This window comes from Pteronotus mesoamericanus, unplaced genomic scaffold (assembly GCF_021234165.1).
Source record: "Pteronotus mesoamericanus isolate MK-2021 breed Mesoamerican mustached bat unplaced genomic scaffold, CSHL_Meso_final scaffold_85, whole genome shotgun sequence".
NCBI classification, from domain to species: Eukaryota; Metazoa; Chordata; class Mammalia; order Chiroptera; family Mormoopidae; genus Pteronotus; species Pteronotus mesoamericanus.
In genome coordinates, this window is record NW_026555329.1 from 16,208,595 (window position 1) to 16,231,047 (window position 22,453).

Here is a 22,453-nt window from a genome sequence, read left to right on the forward strand (position 1 = left end):
CGACCCGGAAGTAGAACGGGGCCCTCGAAACGTTAGTAGCTTTACTGTCCTTCTTTACAGACTACTCTGCTTCATTTCTGGGAGAAAACTTCTCACACGATGGCAGCCATCCATGAGAGCTTCAAAGGCTATCAGCCCTATGAGTTCACTACATTAAAGGTATGAAAGCTCAAGAGGCCATTAGAACATCCTGCGAAAGGTTTTGCTTCTATCACAGTGTCCACCGCAGCAAGCAGCATTATTCTGACAGGCTCCACACATCAAAGTAAAAACTATGCCCCTCAATAGTGTCTTCTTTACTGCATCGGTATTCAAAGCCCCAACAACCCAAACACGCAGGCTGGACCTTGGGGTACATGTTACCAGTTACATTGCTGCTCTAAAACCTCATTTGACATTGCTGAAGAGAAGACCGGACACGTTGAGGGTACTCTGTTACTTTTTAAGTATTGAATTCAAATATGCTCCCATGAGAAGGTATTTTTTTTCTCCCTTACTTCTGACAATATAACATTTTATTCTGTGAGCACCATCCAATATAGAATTGGAGTTTTCCATAAGACACTAGCGTAACATTGTCTAATTGCAAAAGCAACATTAAACTCAAATTATTTCTCAACTTAAAAGAGATACCTGCAAAATATCTGATTCTCAGTATTGCAACTGAAGGTTACAGCATTTCGCTTTCTGATGGTTGCTGAGGGTGAGTGCATGTCAAGATAAGGGAGTGATTTGGGCTCCAGAAAGATTTTAAGAATGGTGAGCAAATACTGGGTTTCCAGGTTATGTCCTTAAAACAAAAACACCAGGAAAGAACTGCTAAAGTTCACCTGGGAATTACTTTCTTTCTAATTTTTCAGGCAATTTGTGTCTCCTCTTCTTGCTTAGCAAATATCAAAAAGCAATTTTTTGTTGCCTTTAAATACCTCTCTGATTCTGAGATGTTTGTAATATCACTGCATCTACAAAAATTACTGAGAAAGAAATCCTTTAAAGACCCTGGTCCTGTAAAGGAAGGTGCCAAGAGGAACCCAAGACAATCCAGTTACCTCGTGATGTACCTGACCTGACAACAGACAGGACACCTGGTCATGGAGTGTGTTCTTCACAATCCCTGTCAGCTGGTCACTTGCTTCCCGGCAGGCTGCATGAATGGAATCAGAGTGTGCCTTTTCCTGTTCTGTCAGCTGGACTGTCAGCACTTGAGGGAAGGGATTCATTTCTCCTGTGTCCTCCTGTGTCCAGCCAGCTGACCTGCACACTGTGAACCCTTGGCCTTCCTTATCGCATGCACAGTGTGGCCGCTGTGAGCAAGGACTGTGCTCCTCCCCCCAACCTCCTGCTGCTTCCAGTAAAGCATGGGGAAGGAAGTATCCCAACCAAGGCAGATGGATTAAAAGTGAAAGAGAAAAAAGAGGAACATAGGTAGAAAGAATAAAATGGCAATACATTGTACTTATCAATAATCACTTCACATGTAAATGCCTTAAATGCTTCAATCAAAAGGCAGAGGGTAGCTGCATGGATAAGAAAAAAAGCCCGGGCCTGGCTGGGTGGCTCAGTTGGCGGGCGCATCACCCCCTGTACCAAAAAAGGTTGTATTTGATCTCCAGTCAGGGTACATGCCAAGGTTGCATGTTCAGTCTCCAGTTGGGGTACATACAGGAGACAAGCAATCCGATCCATGTTTCTCTCTCTCCCTCTCCCTTCCCTCTCTCTCTAAAATCAATAAACATATCCTCAGGTGAGGATTAAAAAAAAACAGAAACAAGACCCTTACATAGGCTGTCTACCACAGGCCCGCCTCAGAACAAAAGACACACAGGCTAAAAATAAAGGGATGAAAAAAGATATTTTATGCAAATGCAAATGAAAAAAAAACTGGTTAGCAATTCCTATATCCAACAAAACAGACTTTAAAACAAAGACTATAATAAGAGACAAAGAAGGACACTACGCAATGATAAAGGGAACAATTCAACAAGAGGATATAGCTCTTATAAACATTTATGCACCCAACATAGGAGCACCTAAATATAAAATGCAAATCTTCATGGACATAAAGGGAAAGATCAAGAGTAATACAGTCATATTAGGGGATTTTAACAACCCATTGACATCAATGGCTAGACATCCCAGACAGAGAATCAACAAGGAAATGGTGGCCTTAAATAACACACCAGATCAGATGGATTTAATGGGTATCTTCAGACTGATTAAAATTAGTACAACTCATGCTATTTATATTTTTTACAGAGGCCTGAGCAGAATCCCATGGGTTATTCTTTGATAAAGCAGAGAGTTTGTTTTAGGGCATGGATGTGCATCAGATTCTATTTTATAATACATGCAATTTCAGAGGTTGTCTTCTGAAAGACACTGTATCTGGCACAAATCAGCCAGGTAGAAGATGAAATACCTACCCCAAATACAGTTTCAAAGAAACTTCGGTTTAAGATTAATTGCATGTAAGATACAACATGAAGTTGAACTTGTGCCACACGAATGGAAGAATCCTTATGTGTTTTCCTGGCCTCCTGTGCTGAGGGGAACATGGCTCCTTAATTTTTGTCATGATACTTAATCCTGCAGAGAGGATCAAGCTGATGATTATGTCAGAGGGTTTCTGGGCAGAGAATTTAGGGAAAGTTTGATGGCAATGGTTCAGGACATAATTGCAAATATTTTGGGCAGATGACTCTTTATTGCCTTTTTCATCCCCAGAGCCTTCCTTAAATTATGGTTTAAGTACCAGTTTATGGTTTAATTTTAATACAAACTCCGTAGGAGTAATACAACTGTTAGGGTGTAATATGATTACAGTAATATCAAGAATGTTAAGTGTCCAGAAGTCACCCAAATAAACTACACTTTTATTATGTCTCTTGAATGCTATTCATCTAGGATCTCAAGCTAATAGCTAATTATTTTTTATATGGATTCACACCTATATAATAGAATTCTGTTATTACATGGCCATCATCATGTAGATGGAGGCGCATTGCGTATCCTATTTTATGCCCTGAAACGTGAAAATGAAAACCATCAGTACCTTCTGCATCATTGTCAAGCCTGAGGATGTTACCTGACTTACCAACCCTCTTGCACTAATGTATTTTTTAAATACATGCCATATATTTAGATGTTGATGTGATCAAGTCATCTAACGGATATAATTTTCTTCTAAATGGCACCATGGATTGATAGTGAATACTTTGAAATTTAAATAGGTATTTTTACAATTTATTTGTTCTCCAGATTTACCTAAGTAAATCGCCCCTTAAATGCCTTTTGGGACTCTGGCTGGAAAGAAAACATTGTCTTTGGAGAGGTTTGCCAGGCTCTGTTAATGAAAAGCAACCCATTTGTTTTCTTTGCTGCAGGGTGTATTCTGAGTGTGTTGGTAATTGTGCCATTGCAGCTGTATTTCCTGACTGTTAGTTTTATGCTTGATGAAGGATGATAATTAATGTGTTAAACGCTTGGTGCATCCTGTTTGGAGGGAAGAGTCTTTTGCTTCAGAATTACAAGGATTTAACTCATGCCCCAGACGTTCAAGTTTTATTTCTAATGAGCCTTTCTCTAGAAAATGTGTATAGTTCTTTTTCAAAATAATTATATTGTAAAAGTGAATTGAAAAGTATCCAAGTCAGTATTTTGACATTTTGTAAATATTTTGTGGTCAAGTTTTTTGTTCTATTTTGTATTTTTATTTTTCTGTGTGTGCCAACAGCGTTTACTCAGGCCTGATCTGATTCTGTTGGCTCTGCTTTCAGTGATATACTCTTTCATCATTTTAATTTATGATAGATTTTTGTAGAACGTTAACTTTATGGAAAATTGAGCATTGAAATTTAATATTACAAAATTTTCTAGCCTAATAATTTTAACAGCTCTAATTTAGAGAGACTGTCTTTTAAGTGGTGCCCAATAAAAGAAGCAATGCCAGAATCTTGTATTTTCAAACAATCAAGTATTGATTCATTAAAATGCTACTAAGCATATGCATTTTGCATGAGTTACTGTTAATGTGTTAATTTTACACTGATTCTAAATCATCTGGAAATGTCTTTCATGCGGTGGAAATGATCAAGTTATGGGGATAGGAATGGAATGTTTCTAGCCTATCTTGAAAGCACTGTCACATTTTTAGTGAAAAGAATTCAGACTTAGAGTCCAAATCATGGCTTAAAAACTGAATGAAGTGCCGTCTGTAGGAAGGCAGCGCTCACCTGTGGTCATGTTTGCCTCCTCCTTCCAGGGTGTCGTTTACTTACATATGTTCCCACGGTTCCAGAACCTGCATCTGGGGGGGCAGGGTTGCGGGGGAGGAAACGTTTTCAGGAGTCAAGTGGCTTTTCTCTGGAAAATCTAAAATTCTATTTTTATCAGTGCCCCTTTCGCCCTATCTGGGATGCTGCCATGTGGGTTGAGTTAGGTGCCTGGATAGAGAAGTGTGGGCACTGGGTTCTTTGAAGAAGCGGACACACTCAGAGCTGTTGGACGAGAAGGCCTGTCCCTCTGCCTCTGTATTTTTAAAGGGATCCAAGTGGCCGTGTTTACTGAAAACGTCTGGTAGCAAAGTGTCTTCCTGTGATGTGCCCATCCCAGTGGAAGGAAAACCAGGTTTTTGACTCTGAGTACAGGATAAAGCACAGCATGTAAGAGCTCAGGCTCAGGAACCAGCAGACCTGGCTTGAAACCCAGTACTGTCACTTTTTAGTTGCATGGGGGTGGCCCTGGTAGCCCCACATGGGGGCAGTGGGGATGGACTTATCAGGAATACTGTGTAAATGGAACCAGAAGACGGTCATTGGCAGTATTGACACAGACACTGTTGAGGTTGCCAGATCCCGTAGCCCAGCTTCAATGACTTCCTTACTCGCCTGGGTGATGGGTATTGCAGTGACTTTCACAGGCAAGGCTGTGAGTGGCAGTGGGACAGGTCTCTCGGACCTCGCCCAGGAACCCCACCCTCTCCCGCCTGACTCCCTTGGATGCTCTGGCAGCTCCTTCCCAGCCCGTCCCTTCAGCCCTGCAGGCCAGTCTGGGCTCCTCTGATACCCAGGGGGACCTGAGAGGGCCGGGCAGGGCAGGCCTGCAGCAAGAGAGCGAGGAGAGCCTCCCAGCCAGGCAACGGGCTCATTCTAAAAATGCAGTTTGCCTTTGCAACTGGCTCTTTGTCGGTGCCCGGCTTCTAACTCTAAGAAAGCTGAATTTGAAAACCCAACTCTGAGCATGTTCAAAAATAACCACTGAAACAGCTGTGCCACCGTTCCCTGCTTTCTCTCCTGGGGTCTAAGACTTAGCATTGTTGTGTGGAACATCATTCTGGAGACCAGAATGCTTTTAGCTTTCACAATTCAGAAAACATCTTTTTCTGAATTTTGTTTTTCTCAGATTCATATGCCTAACAGCCTTCTTCCACCCACCTCCACATTTCTCAGTTAATCACTTGAACATTTACCGACAAGCCACATGGCTCTGTAGTTACTTGCTTTGAAAATAAAGCCATAATAGTTTGTATGAAAATTGGGTAAATATCTGTGCAATGCTATTTTCGTTGCCAGTCCCAACATGGCAATTACTCATGGCGAGCATCCAGAATATCCCTTTAGACTTTCAACTTTTTGTTCAGTGTCATTACTCTGCATAGCATTTAGCAGAATGATTTTTTTTCTTTTCTTTTTTTTTTTTTAACTCAAGCTGTTCCAGGCCAGTTCATTGCAAACAGCAAATTGGGATGCATCCAGGTCACTGGGAGAGAAGTGGTTAGAGGGGTTGACCACGACCACCACCAAAATAGGAGGTGGGCAAGCCAGAGTGTGGCTGGTCATTAGTTCATCCATCCCTTGTGATGACTGATATTTGTTCTGGGCAGCTGGTAGCTCAGGCCCTACTCCCAACAGTGAGCTCTTTTCCAGCCCCACTTCCTCTCATTCCCTGACTCTTCACAGAGGAGAAAGGGAAATATTACCATTGTGTGGGTGGTTACTTTATGCCAAACAGCCTGCTAAGGGCAAGGTGTAGACGTGTCTAGGAGAGTTCGTCATGGTATGCATGGCTCTAATATACCAAGGTTGGGCATGATAATTAATAATACTGTTAGGTTCAGCACTGACATACAGAAAGGGAAGGGCATATGTTTTATTTTATTTTTAAAATATTTTAAATCTTCATCCAATGATATGGTTATCGATTTTAAAGAGAGAGGTGGAGCAGGGAAGAGAGAGTGAGAAAGAAAGAGAGAGAGACATCAGTGTGAGAGAGAAACATCAATCAGTTGCCTCGCATACTCACTCTGACTGGGAATCGAAACCACAGTCTTTCAGTGTATGGGATGACAATCCAACCAGCCGAACCACCTGACCAGGGCAAAGTACATATATTTTAGTTAACCCTCAAAATAACTTTGGGAACATGGGCATACTTGTTCTTGTTTCCTTGTTTCCAAGAGGAAAGTGAAGCTCAGAAGGGCCTAGTAATTTGCCCAAGTGCACACGCCCAGCACGTGGTAGGTCTGGGATTAGGCATGCTCATGCTTTTTCGCTCTGCCATGTGGCATTTCTTCCAGGTGACACTTTTGGCCATGAGGCAGGAGAGCAGGAGAAAGCAGGAATGCCACCTTTAAAAGCTACTGCTGTAAACTTTCCATTCGAAATAACACTTTGAAGTGTTTGCCTATAGGCAAAAGCATCTTTTATGTCATCCCCCAGGTACCTGGGAACCTATGATCTTGTCTTTAGAATTTGGAGAGAAGTCCTCTCGATCTTCTTGACACTTCCTATGAAAGGGGAGTGCAGTACATGTTCCTGATTTGCCTATTTAATACTCTTTCTTAGCTACCTGTAGATTTTTAAAGACCTAGATTCAAATATTGCTTCTACCTGTTAGTGGTTGAATGGCCTTAGGCAAGTTACTTCACCTCTCTGAGGCTTCATTTTCATGTCAGGAAATCAGGAATACACTGTTTGTCTGGGTTTTGTGAGATGTGTAAAACATGCAACACAGCACCTAACACAGGATGAACTTTTATGCATCTAATTCCTTTTAAACTTTTAAGAGTCGTTGACAGGAAGGCGCATTTTGAGTGTTTACCATAAACTTGGTACAGTGCAGAAGGATTATTTCAGTAAACCCTCACAGTGTCCCAAGAAAGGTGTTCTTGTTGTTGGCTCCATTGTTCTTATGGGTAAACAGAGGCCCAAAGAGGGGAAGACCATTTTCCATGTCATAGCACTATATAATCTATCTCCAAAGTCCATCTCTTTCCAGGACACTATTGTGCCTTCTCTGTACCAATTTTCCTTCTTATTTTATTTTTTTATTTTTTAAGAATGTGGCCCTCCTCCAGAGCAGGGAGGATATCTTTTAAAAAAAATTTTTTTTTAATTTTATTTTAATTTATTTTTTCAAATACATTTGTCTCTGCCTCCCCCCCACCACCACTTTAAAAATTTTTTTTTAATTTTTGATTTTAGAGAGAGAAGGGAGAGAGAGAGAGAGAGAGAGAGGCAGAGACATCAATTTGTTGCTCCAGTCACTCATACATTTACTTGTTGCTTCTTATATGTACCCTGACTGGGGATCGAATCTGCAACCCTGAGCATCAGGATGACGTTCTAACCAACCGAGCTACATAGCCAGTGCTCTTCTTATTTTAAAGAATAAGGTTATAGCCCTGGCTGGTGTGGCTCAGTAGATTGACTGCTGGCCTGCGAATCAAAGGGTCACCAATTCAATTCCCAGTCAGGGCACATGCCTGGGTTGTGAACCAGGTCCCCAGTAAGGGGTGCACAAGAGGCAACCACACATTGATGTTTCCCTCCCTTTCTTCCTCCCTCTCTTCCCCTCTGTCTAAAAATAAATAAGTAAATAAAATCTTTTTAAAAAGATAAATAAGGTTATAGCCCTGGCTGGGTGGCTCAGTTGTTTGGAGCGTTATCCTGTGCACAAAAATGTTGTGGGTTTGCTCCCTGGTTGGGGTATATATGGGAGGCAACCAAATGATGATGCTTCTCTCTGGTGTTTCTCTCTCTCCCCCCTTCTCCCCACTTCCTAAATCAATAAATATATCCTTGGTGAGGAGTATTTTAAAAGGGTTATATAATTTATGATTGTGTCTATTTTTCTCTAATTTTACTCTTTAACTCTTTAACATTTTGTTCTATAGTACAACTTGAGAGTGCCTCTAGTCCTAGATTAATAGTGTTCCTTATATAGCATCTTCATGAACTTACAACTTCATAGCCGCATGGGTGGGGAGGACACATGCTTCATGTCCATGAATTGCGTGGCTCATACACATCCTCATGTCCTCTGCTTTTTATCCTTCATGTGCTACCAATTATATAAACACAAACACGCACACCCAGCTGAGTCCAGCATCTTTTTACCATGCCTCACTATTCTGAGCACTTTTATTTCCTTTTATGGACAATATCTGGCACCTTCATATGCATGCAGTGTAAATAATGGGAAGTAACATAAGAGAAGTAAATGTCGTAATTAAAAATTAGAGAAAATGTTATCTGAGTGTCAAAGTCAAACATTACATTTAGGTCAGATATTAAGGCTGGCTGCTGGCCTTTTGTCTGTGGAATTTGTTTGCTGAGTCGTTTTGCTTTCATTCACATGACTGTTGCTCTTGCTTCTTATTTTCCTAATATAGGAAATAGTACCTCCCGTTATTATATTAAGCTGTTTCCTTTCTAAGACACTTAGCAAGCTCAGTCTGTGCATTTCCTCTGTCACGCTGATCTTATATATCATGTGTGTGCTTCCTGAAACCATTTAAGCCTTGATGGAAACTATTAGCATGTCAGTGCAGGCTTAACAGAGAAAGGTTGCTTAGTCTAAAAACATTCTTTCCTCTGCAGAGAACTTTTCAGTTTTGTGGTATGCTGTATGGTTGCTAATAGTGAGTTTTCAAGAGCAATTTTGATGAAGGACCTTTTGGGGTTGGGGGTTAGAAACCGAATGCTTTGACATTTCATTTCTGCACGTGGATTCGAATGTGGCTTCCATCAGCCGGTGATAGGAAATAGTTCCATCTGATGGCAGCCTCATCCGTACGGTCGGCCAGCCCTCGGCGATTCATTTTGCCTGAGCAGGTGTTCATGTCACACAGAAAATGCTGTCACCTCTGACTCTCGCGGACGCTACAGGGTTAAGTGTTTTCAGCTGAGTTGTGGACTTTAAAGAATCACCACCCCAGCCCCCAGTTGGGCCTTTTAATCAAGGCTCCCTTGGGGGGAGCAGTGGTCCACCACGCAGAATACCCTGTAGACATGATTTGTCCTCTCTGATGTTTCAGAGTTCCTCTGAGCCTCTCTATCTCGTCAATGTATACCATCTTTGTAAGAAACAAGTTCCACATGTGTTGTTGTGGGGGGCTTTCCCTGCTACATAGAGGAGTATTTAGCTTAGTTTGATCTAAAACTCTTACTTTAAAAGATGCCCCTTGAAAATGCTCTAAAATAGATTGTGGTGATGGTTGCACAGCCCCGTGACCACACTAAATATCACTGCATTGTAGACTTTAAATGCGTGAGTTCCGTAGTACACGGTATCTCAGTAAAGCCGATGCGTGTGTGCACGTGCATGCACCATTCCCCTTGGTTCAAAATTCTGATATTTAGTAAACAAGCCCATGTGCTCAGTATAATTTTTTGCTTGTGGTTTCATAACCCTCTTCATATTTACTCTCCTGAATCTTTGGATCTCCTAGCTAAAGAGCGCTCATTTTTGCAGTTTAACCTTATGTACATTAATTTATCAATCAACAAGTACGTATTTAGCATCTCTTTTAAGTGTCAACAGCCAAATTATAAAAGGGACAGCAGTAATAGTAGGCTGAGAGGCGCTTTTGTCACCAGAATTATTAATAATAAATTAAAGTAGCGGTTGGAACTGCGGCCCTTCTGCTGGTGAAGCACAATAGCGACTTCGCCGGGACTGCGGTGACAGGGCGCCAGCGACGGAGTCCCTGCGAGTGGCCCAACAGGGGAAGGGGTTGAAAAGAAGGAAGGGGTGGTTTACATTACAAAGGGATTGTCTGAGAGCTGTTCAAGTGCGGTTCTGAGGGCAGGGCAGGCTGGAGAGGAGGGGATGACAACCGTGGAGCTGTCAAGGGCGTCTCAGGGGCTTAGGCGAGCGCCTTGGCAGCCAGCGAGACACAGCCCTGCCCGGAGCCTGCTCGTCCTGGCCCCGCCCGGTTCTGACTGATAAAAGGAAAGGCAGTGAGAAGACAACCGAGCAGACCAGGAGGCCTGGGCAAACGGCACACAATCCTAGAGTGAGTCCCGGAGCCATTGGGACATTAGCTGAAAAATCTCCTGGCTTCACTTTGACCAGGGTTAGACCACTCATTTGGGGGAGTAAACAGCATCAGGGAGTGTGTGTGTGTGTGTGTGTGTGTGTGTGTGTGTGTGACTAAAATGCTGTGATTGGCAGATCTATTGAAAAAGAGTAAGTCCTTGACATCTGTTGAACTCCTCCTTAAGGTTGCATATTTCCAAAATGCACACGTACATGCACGCACACACACACACATGCCCTGCTTTTACCAGATGCTGTGGGGTATATAATGAAAGAAAAACAAAACATCTACACTACAGTCCATATTCCAATTGCCTCATTTGTTCCAGTGCTGTTCTTTATAGCACTTCCCCTCCAGCCAGTGATCGTGGATTCCATTTGGCTTGCATGCATTAGAGAGGCAGAAAGAGCCCAAGAATATGAAGGAACTAATGAGGCAAAATGTTAAATATTGATGAATGCTGGCAAAGGAATGTTCTCCCTGTGTGACCCCCGCTGACCTCTTTATCCCGGTCCCATAAGTCTTGTCCGGCTGCGCACTATACCGCGGCCCCAGCGGCGCTCTTTTTGTTCCTCAGACAAGCCAAGCTATCCCCACCTTTAGGCCTCTGCGCTCGGTCCCCTCCTTTTCCCTGAGCTGCACTTGGCTGCCTTCTATGTGTCATTTAGCTCTCAGCCAAAATGTCACTTCCAAGAGAGGACCTTTCTGTTAACTGAAGTGATGATCCAGACACTTTCCAGATACCTGCCAGTGTATCCCTAGCATCCAAAAGAGCACCTAGGTTGCTCAAAAACTATTTGTTGCCTGAGTGTACTAATCTAAATGCCCAGAAATACAAAGTTATTAAGAATGATGGCAATGCCTTATGGATGTGGTTTGTGCAAGGAGATGCTTCAGGTCGTTAATCAGGGACACATATTCAATGAGAAAACCTTGATTCTACATTAGAATAATGATGAATAAATGTACATTTATATATACTTTAATTCAATATTAAATGTTTAAGATACATAAAGTCTTTTTTATATACTCCACTATAATAAAGAGTGGGTTTTTTTTTTTCATGGCTTTTAGAAAGAGAGGAACAGAGAGAGAAACATCTGATGTGAGAGAGAGAAGCATCAATTTGTTCGCTTCCCACAGGCATCTGAACCAGGGGTTGCATGCGCCTGTACCCAGACTCAGGGTCAAACCCAGAACCTAGGCAAACTGACCAGGAACCAAACCACAAGTCTTTCGGTTACAGAATGATGCTCCAACCAACTGAGCCGCACCAGCTAGGGCATAAAGAGTGTTTTTGACTTTGAAATACTGATACAAATTATGTGGGTTAAGAGGGCATCTACTATCTATAAAACATACACACAAATACACACACAAATTCCAAGTAGAGAAGTAGTATGAGCATGAAAAAAGAAATACATGAAAGTAAGAACTCATTATTAGAAGGAAATGACATTATGAGTTTTTCCTATGTAAATTTTCCTAGCATTCTACAGGCAGGTCTGTTATTTTTCTATTTTAAAAATATTTTTACAAGACAAAAAAATAATACAGAATAGATACAATCAAACATTAATAAAACTGTGAACACAATGGAGATGGAAGGACTTTCTTGGATCTGGCATGTCATTGCATGAAGCTTTATGGAAAACGGTGGTAATTCATCTATGCTTTGCAAAGACATACTTTTGAGGGTAGACAGATAAGTAAGTAGAGAAAGCTTCTTTGATCAAGTAGCAGAATGAACAAAGCTACGAAGGGACCAACTAGTGCATAGGAGACAAGCCTAAATGAATGGAAAGCTCACATTTGGGGGATAGCAGGGCCGGACTTGGGAGAGGAAGATAGGGTCACATTTTAGAAGATCTTTAAAAACATGCAAAGAGGTTTAGACTAGAAGTGGAAAGAAATAAGGACCTACTATAGGGTCTTAAGAAAAAGGGTAACATGATGGCCTGGGTGTTTTGGGAAAATTATTCTGTGCAGGGAGTGAACCAACGCTGGCACTTGCGGGGGGAGGTGGAGCAGCGGTTGCTGCCTGTGTCCGTCTGGTATTCATGGCAGACACCAAGATCGACCACAGCTGCGCTCTGCTGAGACCCGACCTCCCGCCGGTCAGCAGCAACCAGCCAGCACTGGCATAGGAAGCTCAGTTGCCTTTTTCTGTGCACGTTGTTACACTAGAGAAGTGAAAGCGGGGGAGATGGAAGGCAGTAGAAGAGACGTGAGGACCCAATGGATGGACTTTTATGTTCTGAAAATATAAGCAGGATCAACATCTTGAGATGCTTCATTTGTGCTTGTCAGTTTGTGTTTTAATTAGGGCCAGAAATAGAGATCTTTTTGTATAACTCATCATTCAGTTGTTAGAGAAATGTTCTGTTTTTTAAGGCTTTGTCACTGGGGTGCAGTTTTTAGGCAGTTGCTTTTTAAAGACCCTTTCCTTAAATAATTAATAAACCTTGAGGACAGTCACTCCAAGAAATTATGTGTCATAAAAAGACTCTCCCCTGCCTTTAATCTACAAAGATTTAGAAGCACCTGCTGTGTCCACTCGTGGGAGTTAACTTGTCAGAATATGTTCAGCCACTTTTTCTGTTTTTTTTTTTTTGAAGGTTTTGTTTTCTCTCTTTTTTAAAAAAGCTGTTTTTAGATTGTGGAATAGCAAACAAAATTAAAAATAAAATGAAATTGTCTCATCTTTGCGGGAGAAAACCTTCTACTCTGTCAGTGTGTGGGCTGCAAGCAGAACAGAATGTTTATCTTAACTGCATGTTAAAGACAGAAAATAAAGTTAGCAATGGCCAAAAGGCCTTCTTTTGAATAACTTATCACAAAAGGGAAAACATAAATCTAGTGGCAAAACACTAAAGGAAACACTTTCCTTTATAGGCTAGTGCTTCTTGGATGGGTCAGGGAACATATAAACTTTCATTTCTGTCCACTTGATTGATTCACGGTAACCTCCCCAAATTTCTAATTCAAGGTTTGGTTGCTGGGACCAGGGGCCGTTGAGTATTTTATGGATGATCTTTTTTTTTTTTTCTTTTGTTCTCTTTTCCTCTATTATCTATGCTTGTGATCAAGAGCTTACAAGACCCCATGAAAAAACTGGTTGAGAAGGAAGAAAGGAAGAAGCTCGCCCAGCAGGGAAGTGCCGAGGCCACAGCGGAAGAGCCAAGCCAGTAAGTCACCAACCACTTCTCTTGACAACATCTTTGTTCCCACGGGCGAGGGCAGCGCCATCCGGACTGACCGAGTCCGTTGGGGCTTCGCACCCAGGGTCACTGCTTTACTGCCTCCCTTCTGAGAGCAGATATGTTCAAATTGAGACCAAACCCACCAGCACATTTTTCTACTAGACCAGACTTACCCCCAAAAGAGACCCCCTTCTGGGGTTCTTAGAGAAGGGACACACTTGTGAGCTGTTCAGTGGGGCAGGAAAGGGCAGTGTCCCCACTGCTGCCCAACCAAAAAGGGTCCAGCTTTCTGGACCTTATCTGGCCCTTTTGCCACCATCACTTACGAGATCCTGTCCTAGGTAGGAAATCCCCTGGCTTTTGTCTCAAAGAAGGAAATAACCTGTGACATCGCCTCGTAAGTCATCTCCTACTTAGGTGTTAGCATCCAAAAGTGTTGGGCTTCGACGTTTTGTGCTCTGCCCTTCAGGCCTGCTGATTTCTCCTCCGCGAGGCAGAGAGCAGCCCTGAGTACAGGAAGTGCCTGCTCCGTCATCATTTCTCGCCTCTTTGCAAAGAAGGCGCCTGCAGACATTTTACATAATGAGAGAAACATTCGACATATATGGTGCAAACCTCCTCACACAGCCAGGAGAAGGTTTAAATGTGAATCTGTCTTTTTCTATTGAGATGTCATAGCCTGCAAGAGCAGCATTAACTTTGAACAGGCCTGACCTAGGAAACCAAAATAGATTACCCTACCGTTTGCTTCTCCTCTTCCACCCACACACGAAATTAGATGACAATCTTATGGCAAAGCAGCCTGATACTTTTACAGTGTTTCTAAATAAAGTTTCAAATATATGCACACACATGCGCACACACACGCGTAAGTTTTTGTCCCACTCAAATATTTGCTACCAATTTTAGCCGCCCCCTCCTTTTCTAAAGCAAATGCTAGCAAATTTCTTTAGTGCAGAACAAAAACAAGTTTTCACTGTAGGAAGGCTATAAAATGTGATCTCAGTGTAGTACAGTTGACTATATTGGGGAATCGGTTTAACCTATTCCTAGTAATAAAAATAAAAATAGTACCAGTTAGTGAGCACCTACTCTGTACTGAGCCCAGTGGCAGGCACATTACTTATGCATCTCACGGTGGCCCTCCATGCCATCAGCGTGGGCTCTTCCCAGCGCCTGAGTGAAGGGAGTGGGGCCCCGGGGGGCTGTGGGACTGCCCACCGCCGCTGATGTAGCAGGAGACAGCCTACAGTGAGTCCTGGCATCTTCTTTTCACCATATATGTTACTACAGGCAAAAGAAAGCCTTAGCCTTTACCCAGGAGGGAACTACCCGAGATCATCTTGATTAGTTTGAATTCATTTCAGATTTCGGCTTCTTTTTAATCCTTCATTTTTAAAAGCTCAAATGTATAATCCGTGAACTATTTTAAAAGACAATGAAAATTCAACAAGCATTTTTTTCAGAAAGAGCAGGTAAAGGTGAACCACTGTCGGAGGAAGGAGGTTCCGAGGCACTAGCCAGGGCTCAGGCTGGGGAGGTCTCTCAGCCGTGATCTTACCTGTATGTGCTAAGAGCGGAGTTAGGCGACAGCTGTCTGCATTTGAGAGCGATCCTGCCCTCAGCCTCATGTAATTTAATTAACCTACTGAGAGGTCCTCCAGAAATTAGGACAAACCCCTGCTTGCCCATTGGTTTTGTAACTGGTTTTTTTTTAAATGATAACTTAAGTATCTATCTTTCTTATACCTAACTAACCACCTAGATATTTGCAGAATATGTGCCTTACAATGAAACAAGATTCAGATGTTAAGATGCTACTAACCAGCCTTGGGACAGGAGAAAACAAGAAAATGTATTTCTTCTTCAAAAAACATAGCCTGTAAATGACTATACATGCACCTTGTGTCTCTGTGTGTGTTGGAAGTGCAGTAATAGATATTGTACAGAAAATCTGGCTATATCATAAATAAAATATTTCAGAACTAGATTACTAAAATTTTTTTTTAATTTCAAGGTTGATTTCATTAGAGGAAGAAAACCAGCACAAGGAATCCTCTATTTTTAAGAGTAAGTTTTGATTTTTATTTAGAATTGATTCTGAAATACTAATTTCAACAGCCAGCTCATTGTCTTTTTCAGCAAGCTCCTCCTAGGCCTCTCTTCTTTTCCAATTGAGAAAATTGTATATTAATACACCTTCAGTCTTAAATTTTCATAGCCCAGTGATGTCGGCCGTAGAGTGTTATTGAGAGAGGTTGTGTATTTGGAACCAGCAAAGAGCATCATTAGTCACCTTGGCAGCAGCCCGTCAGACGAGTATCCACAGTTGAGAGTCAGCAGAGAGCTATTTCTTGTACAACAGATGATATCACTTCTGCTATTCCCATTTTCCCATTACCAGTTCTAACTGCCGTTTGGGCTGGAGAGAGAGTTTTAATAAGATCGCACGATTACATTGGGTGGGTACGGCTTTCACTGTGCTGTGGGGTGGGTGTCGGCCGTTGTGGGGAACAGAGGGGGAGGGCTTGACAATGCTTTTCAGGTGATGTTTGGGCCTGTTCTGCAAAGACTGACTCCAGATCCCTCTGTGTACCGACCCTCCTGTGGTCGGAAAAGGGATCGGAATGTGGGGGGATGATAGCATGTGCCACGAGTGGCCTGTCAGATCCCCCTGTCTCCTGCCATTACTCCCCATTCTTTCATTGGTTCATCTTCTCATTAAGGAGTAGAGGGAATGGTCAATTGGAGTAGAACTAGGTGATGTAATGTGGAGCCTCTTGCTGGGACTCAAAACCCTCAGAGACACAGGGGAATGTTTTACAGGTGATGGGAGGAGAACTCAATTACCCCGACCGTCTGTTCAGCCCAGCCCTCCCAGCCACGGAGCTGCATCTGCCCTGTTCCACCCTTTGCTGCAGCGCCTGGCCTTTCTGGGAGATGGGAGGAGGCACAGCAGACCCTGAAAATCCCCTCTGTTCCATCCTTTGCTCCACCCTCTCTCATCCTTCTGTCTTGCTTTCTACTCTTCCAACCACTTGCTTCACTTACTTTATTCTTCTCCTACTTTACTGCTTCATTTGCTTCTCTCCCATGTGACATTCAACAGAAAAAAACAAAAACAACTCTCACTTTTTTGCCTCTCTAGGTTGGTTTCCATCATCCATTCACACACGAACACCTTCACTGACTCACATACTTGCTCATTTGCTCAGCAAAAGTTTTTGAGGGCCACCTCGGTGGCAGGCATAGCCCTGGGCTCTGGGGACGTGGGGGTTCTGCAGCCCTAGTCAGATGGTTCCAGGATGGGGCTTGCAGCCAAACAGGCAGCGAGTGCTGATCTCATGATACACATGTAATAGGGCAACTCCAGCTTTGGTAACATGTGTGATGGGGAGACATAGTCAAGTGTGGTTGCAGAACCTGTCAAAGCCAAAGAAGCAGCCTGGGTGAATATTATAAACAAGAAGGACCAGGAGAAGGTCGGAGGGAGGGAGCGAGTGGCAAAGGAAGGCAGAGAGACAGCCAGCCTGTCCTCGTTGGCTATGTAAGAGCTCTCTGACTATTGCTCCACACCCTCCAGCCTTAGTATCCCTTGGGTACTGACAGCGTGAATCATGTTGAGGGTAATCTAGGTAACTGAATCAAAAAATTTTAGTTCTGTGGGAAAATGTTAACTCCAGTTTATTATATTTGTATTCAAGTTGTCATCTATTAATATATTAATCACAGGTTCATGCCATTGATGACAATACAGGAGCATCAAATTTTCTTTTTCTTTGTGCAATATATTTACTTGCTTGTGGCATTTGCATAATATTTTGAGGCTATACATGTTGATCACCTTGTTTTATATATTCACAGAATGGAATCCATTAAAATGAAGTGTGCTCTTTTATTCTGTGACCTGCAGAAAGTCTAATGTTCATATGAGCAAACCAAGTTTTAAGGCCGTTCTATGTTATTTAGAGCAGTTTTTGGCTCCCAGCCAAACTGGGCAGAAGGTGCAAAGTTTTCCCGTATACCCACTGTGTCCACACGTGCATGGCCCCTCCCCCGTTATCAACATCCCCCACCAGAGTGGTGCATTTGTTATAACTGATGAACCACATTGACACGTCTTATCCCAGAAATTCCATAGTTTACATTAAGGGTCATTCTTGGCGTTATAGAGCCTGTGGGTTTGGACAAATGTATAATGACATGTATCCACCATTACAGTATCTTACAGAATGGTTTCGCTGTCCTAAAAATCCCCTGTGGCTTCACCATTCAGCTCTCTCTCACCTCAAACTCCCAGCAACCACTGATCTTTTTACTGTCTTCGTAGTTTTGCCTTTTCCAGAATGTTGTATTGTTGGAATCGTGCAATATGTAGCCTTTACAGATTGGCTTCTTTTACTCAGTAACCTGCCCTTTTATCCATCAATAGTCACGTAAGTTGCACATTTGTCCATGGAAGGAGAATTGTGAGATCAGTGTCATATGGTGTTTTCCTACACAAAGCAAAGATTTGGGGCTGTTAAGTCAGCATTCACTGAGAGCCAGCAGCTTGCATGAAAGGTGAAGCAAGGACCTCTGCTTCTGTGTGAGTGAGTGTGTGGGTGTCATTCCTTCCTGAAGCTGTGTGTGCACCTTACTCTACAGTCGAATGCAAACATGTACACCAGGTGAATTGTTGATGACCAACTGCACATTGTATTTACAGCTGAAGAAGAAAAAAATGTTTTATCTGCCTTAGACAAAAGCTCTACGCATCATGCATGCTCAGGTAATCCAGATTAAAGAAAATGGCTCAATTTTAAAAATTTGATTTACACTTCTTACAAAATAAAACTAACTCATGATTTTGTTTTCTTTCCCCTCCTCTAATGGGCTGATAGATGAATTACTAAACATGAAACCTGAGGAAGGTGGTAAGATTTATGCATTACTTTGGAGTTATAAATTACTTTTTTTATTACCAGTTTTACATGCAGAAAATTATAATGTTTATCTTTTCAATAGGTGGCTGTTGTTTGTTTTTATAAATGAATTTAAATATGCTCAAGCACATATTAGTTTATGTGGTTCTGTCGCCCTTTGTATAATTAATTTCACAATCTCATACTACTACAGCTCAAAGTTGTGATGTCAAAGGTTGTGTGTTGTCGTAGAGAAAACATGGCTTTCACAATAAGAGAGGCCTGGGTTTGAATATTGGTTCTACCATAAATTATCTCTAAGGCTTTAAGGAATTTGCTTCATACCCACGCTCTCTCAACCTCAGTTGTCCTCACTTGCTGGGTTACTGGCAGGACAGGAGATCATGTATGTAAAGGGTCTCTCCTGGTCTCTGACACAGGGACACCCTTCAGATGGTAAGCAGGTGTCCCTGTGTCACCTGCTAGTAGCAGGACTAGAAATGTTGTTCTGATGTCATACTGTTGCATCTCCGTTGAACCTTAGTTAAATTCGGAGAGCTGGCCAGCTAAGTCCCATACCCAAGTTTACAAGGCCTAAAATCATTTACTGAATAACCATCCAAATGAGAATCCAGAGCCATGGATTTGTGTGAGACTTTGATAGTCTTAAGGAATCCCAAGAAACTGAGTGTGTGCAACCTGGTCATAACATTTGCTTTCCATCCTCCTGAGGGTTTACTTCTTATCATTTATCAGAAGCCGAAAGCACCCTTGAGATTCTGCACTGCACTCTAGAGCAGGCCTGGCCTTTGGGGCTGGCGCCTGGCCTGCCCTGGCTTTCAGTTTTCCTGCAGGACTGAAGTGAGCCAAGGTCACCCTACAGACTCCAGGTCACAGCAGCCAGTGACTTCCTTGACTCATCCTGAGCTTGGTTTGGATTTAACTCACAGAGTATGAGAGGAAGAAAATCGAGAAAACAGAGGGTATTGGTTAAAGTGTTTTCAAAAATGGAAAGGCAGCAGAACTCTGATGTTAAGTTTCTAGGGCTGAGGAAATGTAAACTTGAGGACAGAAACCTGCTTTCCTCTTTTTCCAGGCAACATTCTGTGCAATAGTTTATGAATGTCCATGCATATTTTATCAAAATGGCTAGTTATTTATAAATATTGAAATCATACCAGGTTGTAGCAATAATTACTGCAGATTGTCATTGTATGGCCTCCATTTTCATGAAAACTGTGCCTCCTTGGCTTAAGGGTAGAATAGTTTGATGGAATAATGGTTTTTGTGGAACTTATCTTTTGGAGGGGGAAATAGTTTAATCCTACAAGGCGAGATAAGGACTATAATATAACAAGCACTGTGTGCCCATCACATAGTTTTAGCAATTCTTAACATTTAATAGAAGTATTTATAATCATACATATGCTTCTACTTATTTTGATAGGTATATTGTTATTTCTCCTATTCACAGCCTCTTGTATATATAATTTGATCTTTGACTTTGTCTTCTATTTAATTTTATTATTAAAAAAAACAGTTTTTGAATAGGTGGTACATTCACATTGGTACAAAAAACAAAGTGATAATGAAATGTATACAGCGAGAAAACTCTCACTCCCATCTCTGCCCCCCGACTCTCCTCTCTATTCCAATATTCCTGCCCTCTTGCTGCCTGCCCGCATTTTTTACATAGACACAGCAAATATGACTCTATATTCTTGTGTTTTCCCCCGTGTACACACAAAGTTTTTTCGTTTTGGACTTTGACTTTTTTAACTTAATAATGGGAGCACATTGACCCAATAGCCATGCATTTCTTCCCAGAATTAAATCAGAAATGCTACTGCCTGAGCTAGTGCTTGCTTTCATAAGCTCTCTGCAAAGCATATGTGAAGATACCTTGAAATAAGGATGATATCTTTCCACTTTGCAAAAACAGCATTTATCTCATTGGTTTATAGTTACAGTCTTTGTTTCGCAGATTAGCAGCTCATATTCTTCTTTTTTCCCTTGAGCACTCAGTTTAACTCTAAAGATAGAGAGATGAAATGTGCTCTATCCCCCAAATGTATATTTTTTTTCTTAGGCAGAAAAATTGATTTACAAATTTCCATGGTTAAATGCAATGTCACATAATTTCTCCTTTCCCTTTATCACTGCCAACCAACAAAGCCCTTCTTTAGGCACGAGCCATGTGTTCCCCCATCTACCCCTTCTCATTGGCAACCCCTAGGGTAGCATCAGCTTAAACATGAACATGGCCACAAGTATAAAATATTCTCTCAGTGTGCAGAGAACTTGGGATGACTGAAGAAAAGAACACTCATTTAATTAGTTGACTTCAAAATGTGTGCCCTTCGGAAAACTGCCAGAAGGCCCAAATCCTGAATTAAAACACTGATTATAATATGCAGGACATTAAACAATCAAGAAATTAAAAGAGCTTAATCCAGGCATGGCTGGCATTATAGGACTCGGGGGCTGTAAGCTCTAGCCCCCTGCTGCTCTGGGGCCATCTACTCCCAGGGGAAATTCTGCTAGACAGACAAGGCATGGCTAAGCTGTGGAATAAGAGCATCAGAAAGCAGACTGCTCATGACAACAGCAAGGAGACAATTCTTCAGGAGCCGTTGCCCAGGAAATTACGCTGATTCAGTGTCATAATGAGATGTGTTTTCTTCTACTAAATAGATCATGTAATGGAAAACTCATCTTTGGCCAGTTTACAAAAATGTTTTAAGTTGAAAAAAGAAACTGATTGGCATTTTGAGATTCTTGAAAGTGGCTCTGACATCACCTCGTGACCACAGGTAACAATCCCAACCTCAATTCACAACTTAAAACATGTAGATGTCTTTGTTTTCCTCTAAGTTGGACCAAAAAAATAACCATCAGATAACTGAGCAGAAAGTGGTGGTTTAAGCAGAAGATTTATGAATTCACCTAAATTTCATCATTTGGCCTTACACAAAAGACCCTTCTCTAGAACAACCACTCACTGTCCAATTTAAAAAATTTTTTTTGTCTGTATTACAATAGAAATATTTGTCTTATGTGACTTATTTGGTTACTACATCTAGACGTAAGGATTCTAAATTCTGACCAAAAATCAGAAAGACTGAGCAACTCATTCAGTAGCTCCCATAAGGTCCGGGTGAGAACGTTTAGCCCACGGCAACAGCATGTGCTTCTGTCTCTGGGCCTACATCCTCCTTAGTCATTCAGAACCTCTTCCTGCAGGTCTCCATAAACAGCTGATTAGGAATCCAATTGCTTCTTCTCATGCAATGTGGCAAATGCTAAGCTCATCATTATTGTTTTTTCATTAATCCCTTCTCCTTCTCTCCCTCAGTGTCCACGGATGAACTGCTGTAAAATAATTGTGCACTTTTTATCTTTAATCCTCACCTGAGGATATATATTTATTGATTTTAGAGAGAGAGAGAAGCATCAATGTGAGAGAGAAACATCAGCTAGTTGCCTCCTGTACACACCCCAACTGGGGATCGAACCCACACCCTAGGTGTGTGCCCTGACCGGGAATTAAAAATCTGCAACTTTTTGGTGTACAGGATGATGCTCCAACCAACTGAGCCACCTGGCCAGGGCATGGTGCACTTTTAAAACCAATATTGCCCTCACTTGATCACCATGGAGTCAGTCATGTTCTATGTAGATTTATCCTGCCCCAGTGTCAAGTTTTTCAGGAGATTGCTTGCATGTTAAAATCCAATGGAGCTAAAATGGAGGGTCAGGCTAGGGATCATCCAGAAGTCTTTTTTGAGTGCCTGTTCAGGGTTTAGTCCTGTTGGTGGCTTTTTTGGGGGGGGTTGGGGGGTGGGGGAAAGGTTGCCTTTTATTTGTTTGTTGTATATCTGTGTTTCCAAGACAGTGGGTTTATCTTCAAGTGTTCTTGTTATTATCTATGACTTTTTTTTTTTTTTACCAGAAGGGAGTTTTTAAAGGCATTATTCTCAAATTCCAAACAAGTACAGTTTGTTACCAGAGCTTTTTATGATGAA

General features: G+C 41.9%; 1 protein-coding gene across 2 annotated transcripts in view; it reads left to right on the forward strand.

Moving 5' to 3' along the window:
• Nucleotides 1–22,453, forward strand: part of ICA1 (islet cell autoantigen 1) — a 136,122-nt gene that overhangs the window by 95,002 nt on the left and 18,667 nt on the right. For both annotated transcript variants that reach the window (XM_054563910.1, XM_054563911.1), the window contains exons 8-12: nucleotides 61–159; nucleotides 13,412–13,509; nucleotides 15,542–15,594; nucleotides 18,233–18,295; nucleotides 18,408–18,440. In XM_054563910.1, coding sequence (XP_054419885.1) covers nucleotides 61–159; nucleotides 13,412–13,509; nucleotides 15,542–15,594; nucleotides 18,233–18,295; nucleotides 18,408–18,440 — 346 coding nt within the window. The remainder of the gene's footprint in view (nucleotides 1–60; nucleotides 160–13,411; nucleotides 13,510–15,541; nucleotides 15,595–18,232; nucleotides 18,296–18,407; nucleotides 18,441–22,453) is intronic.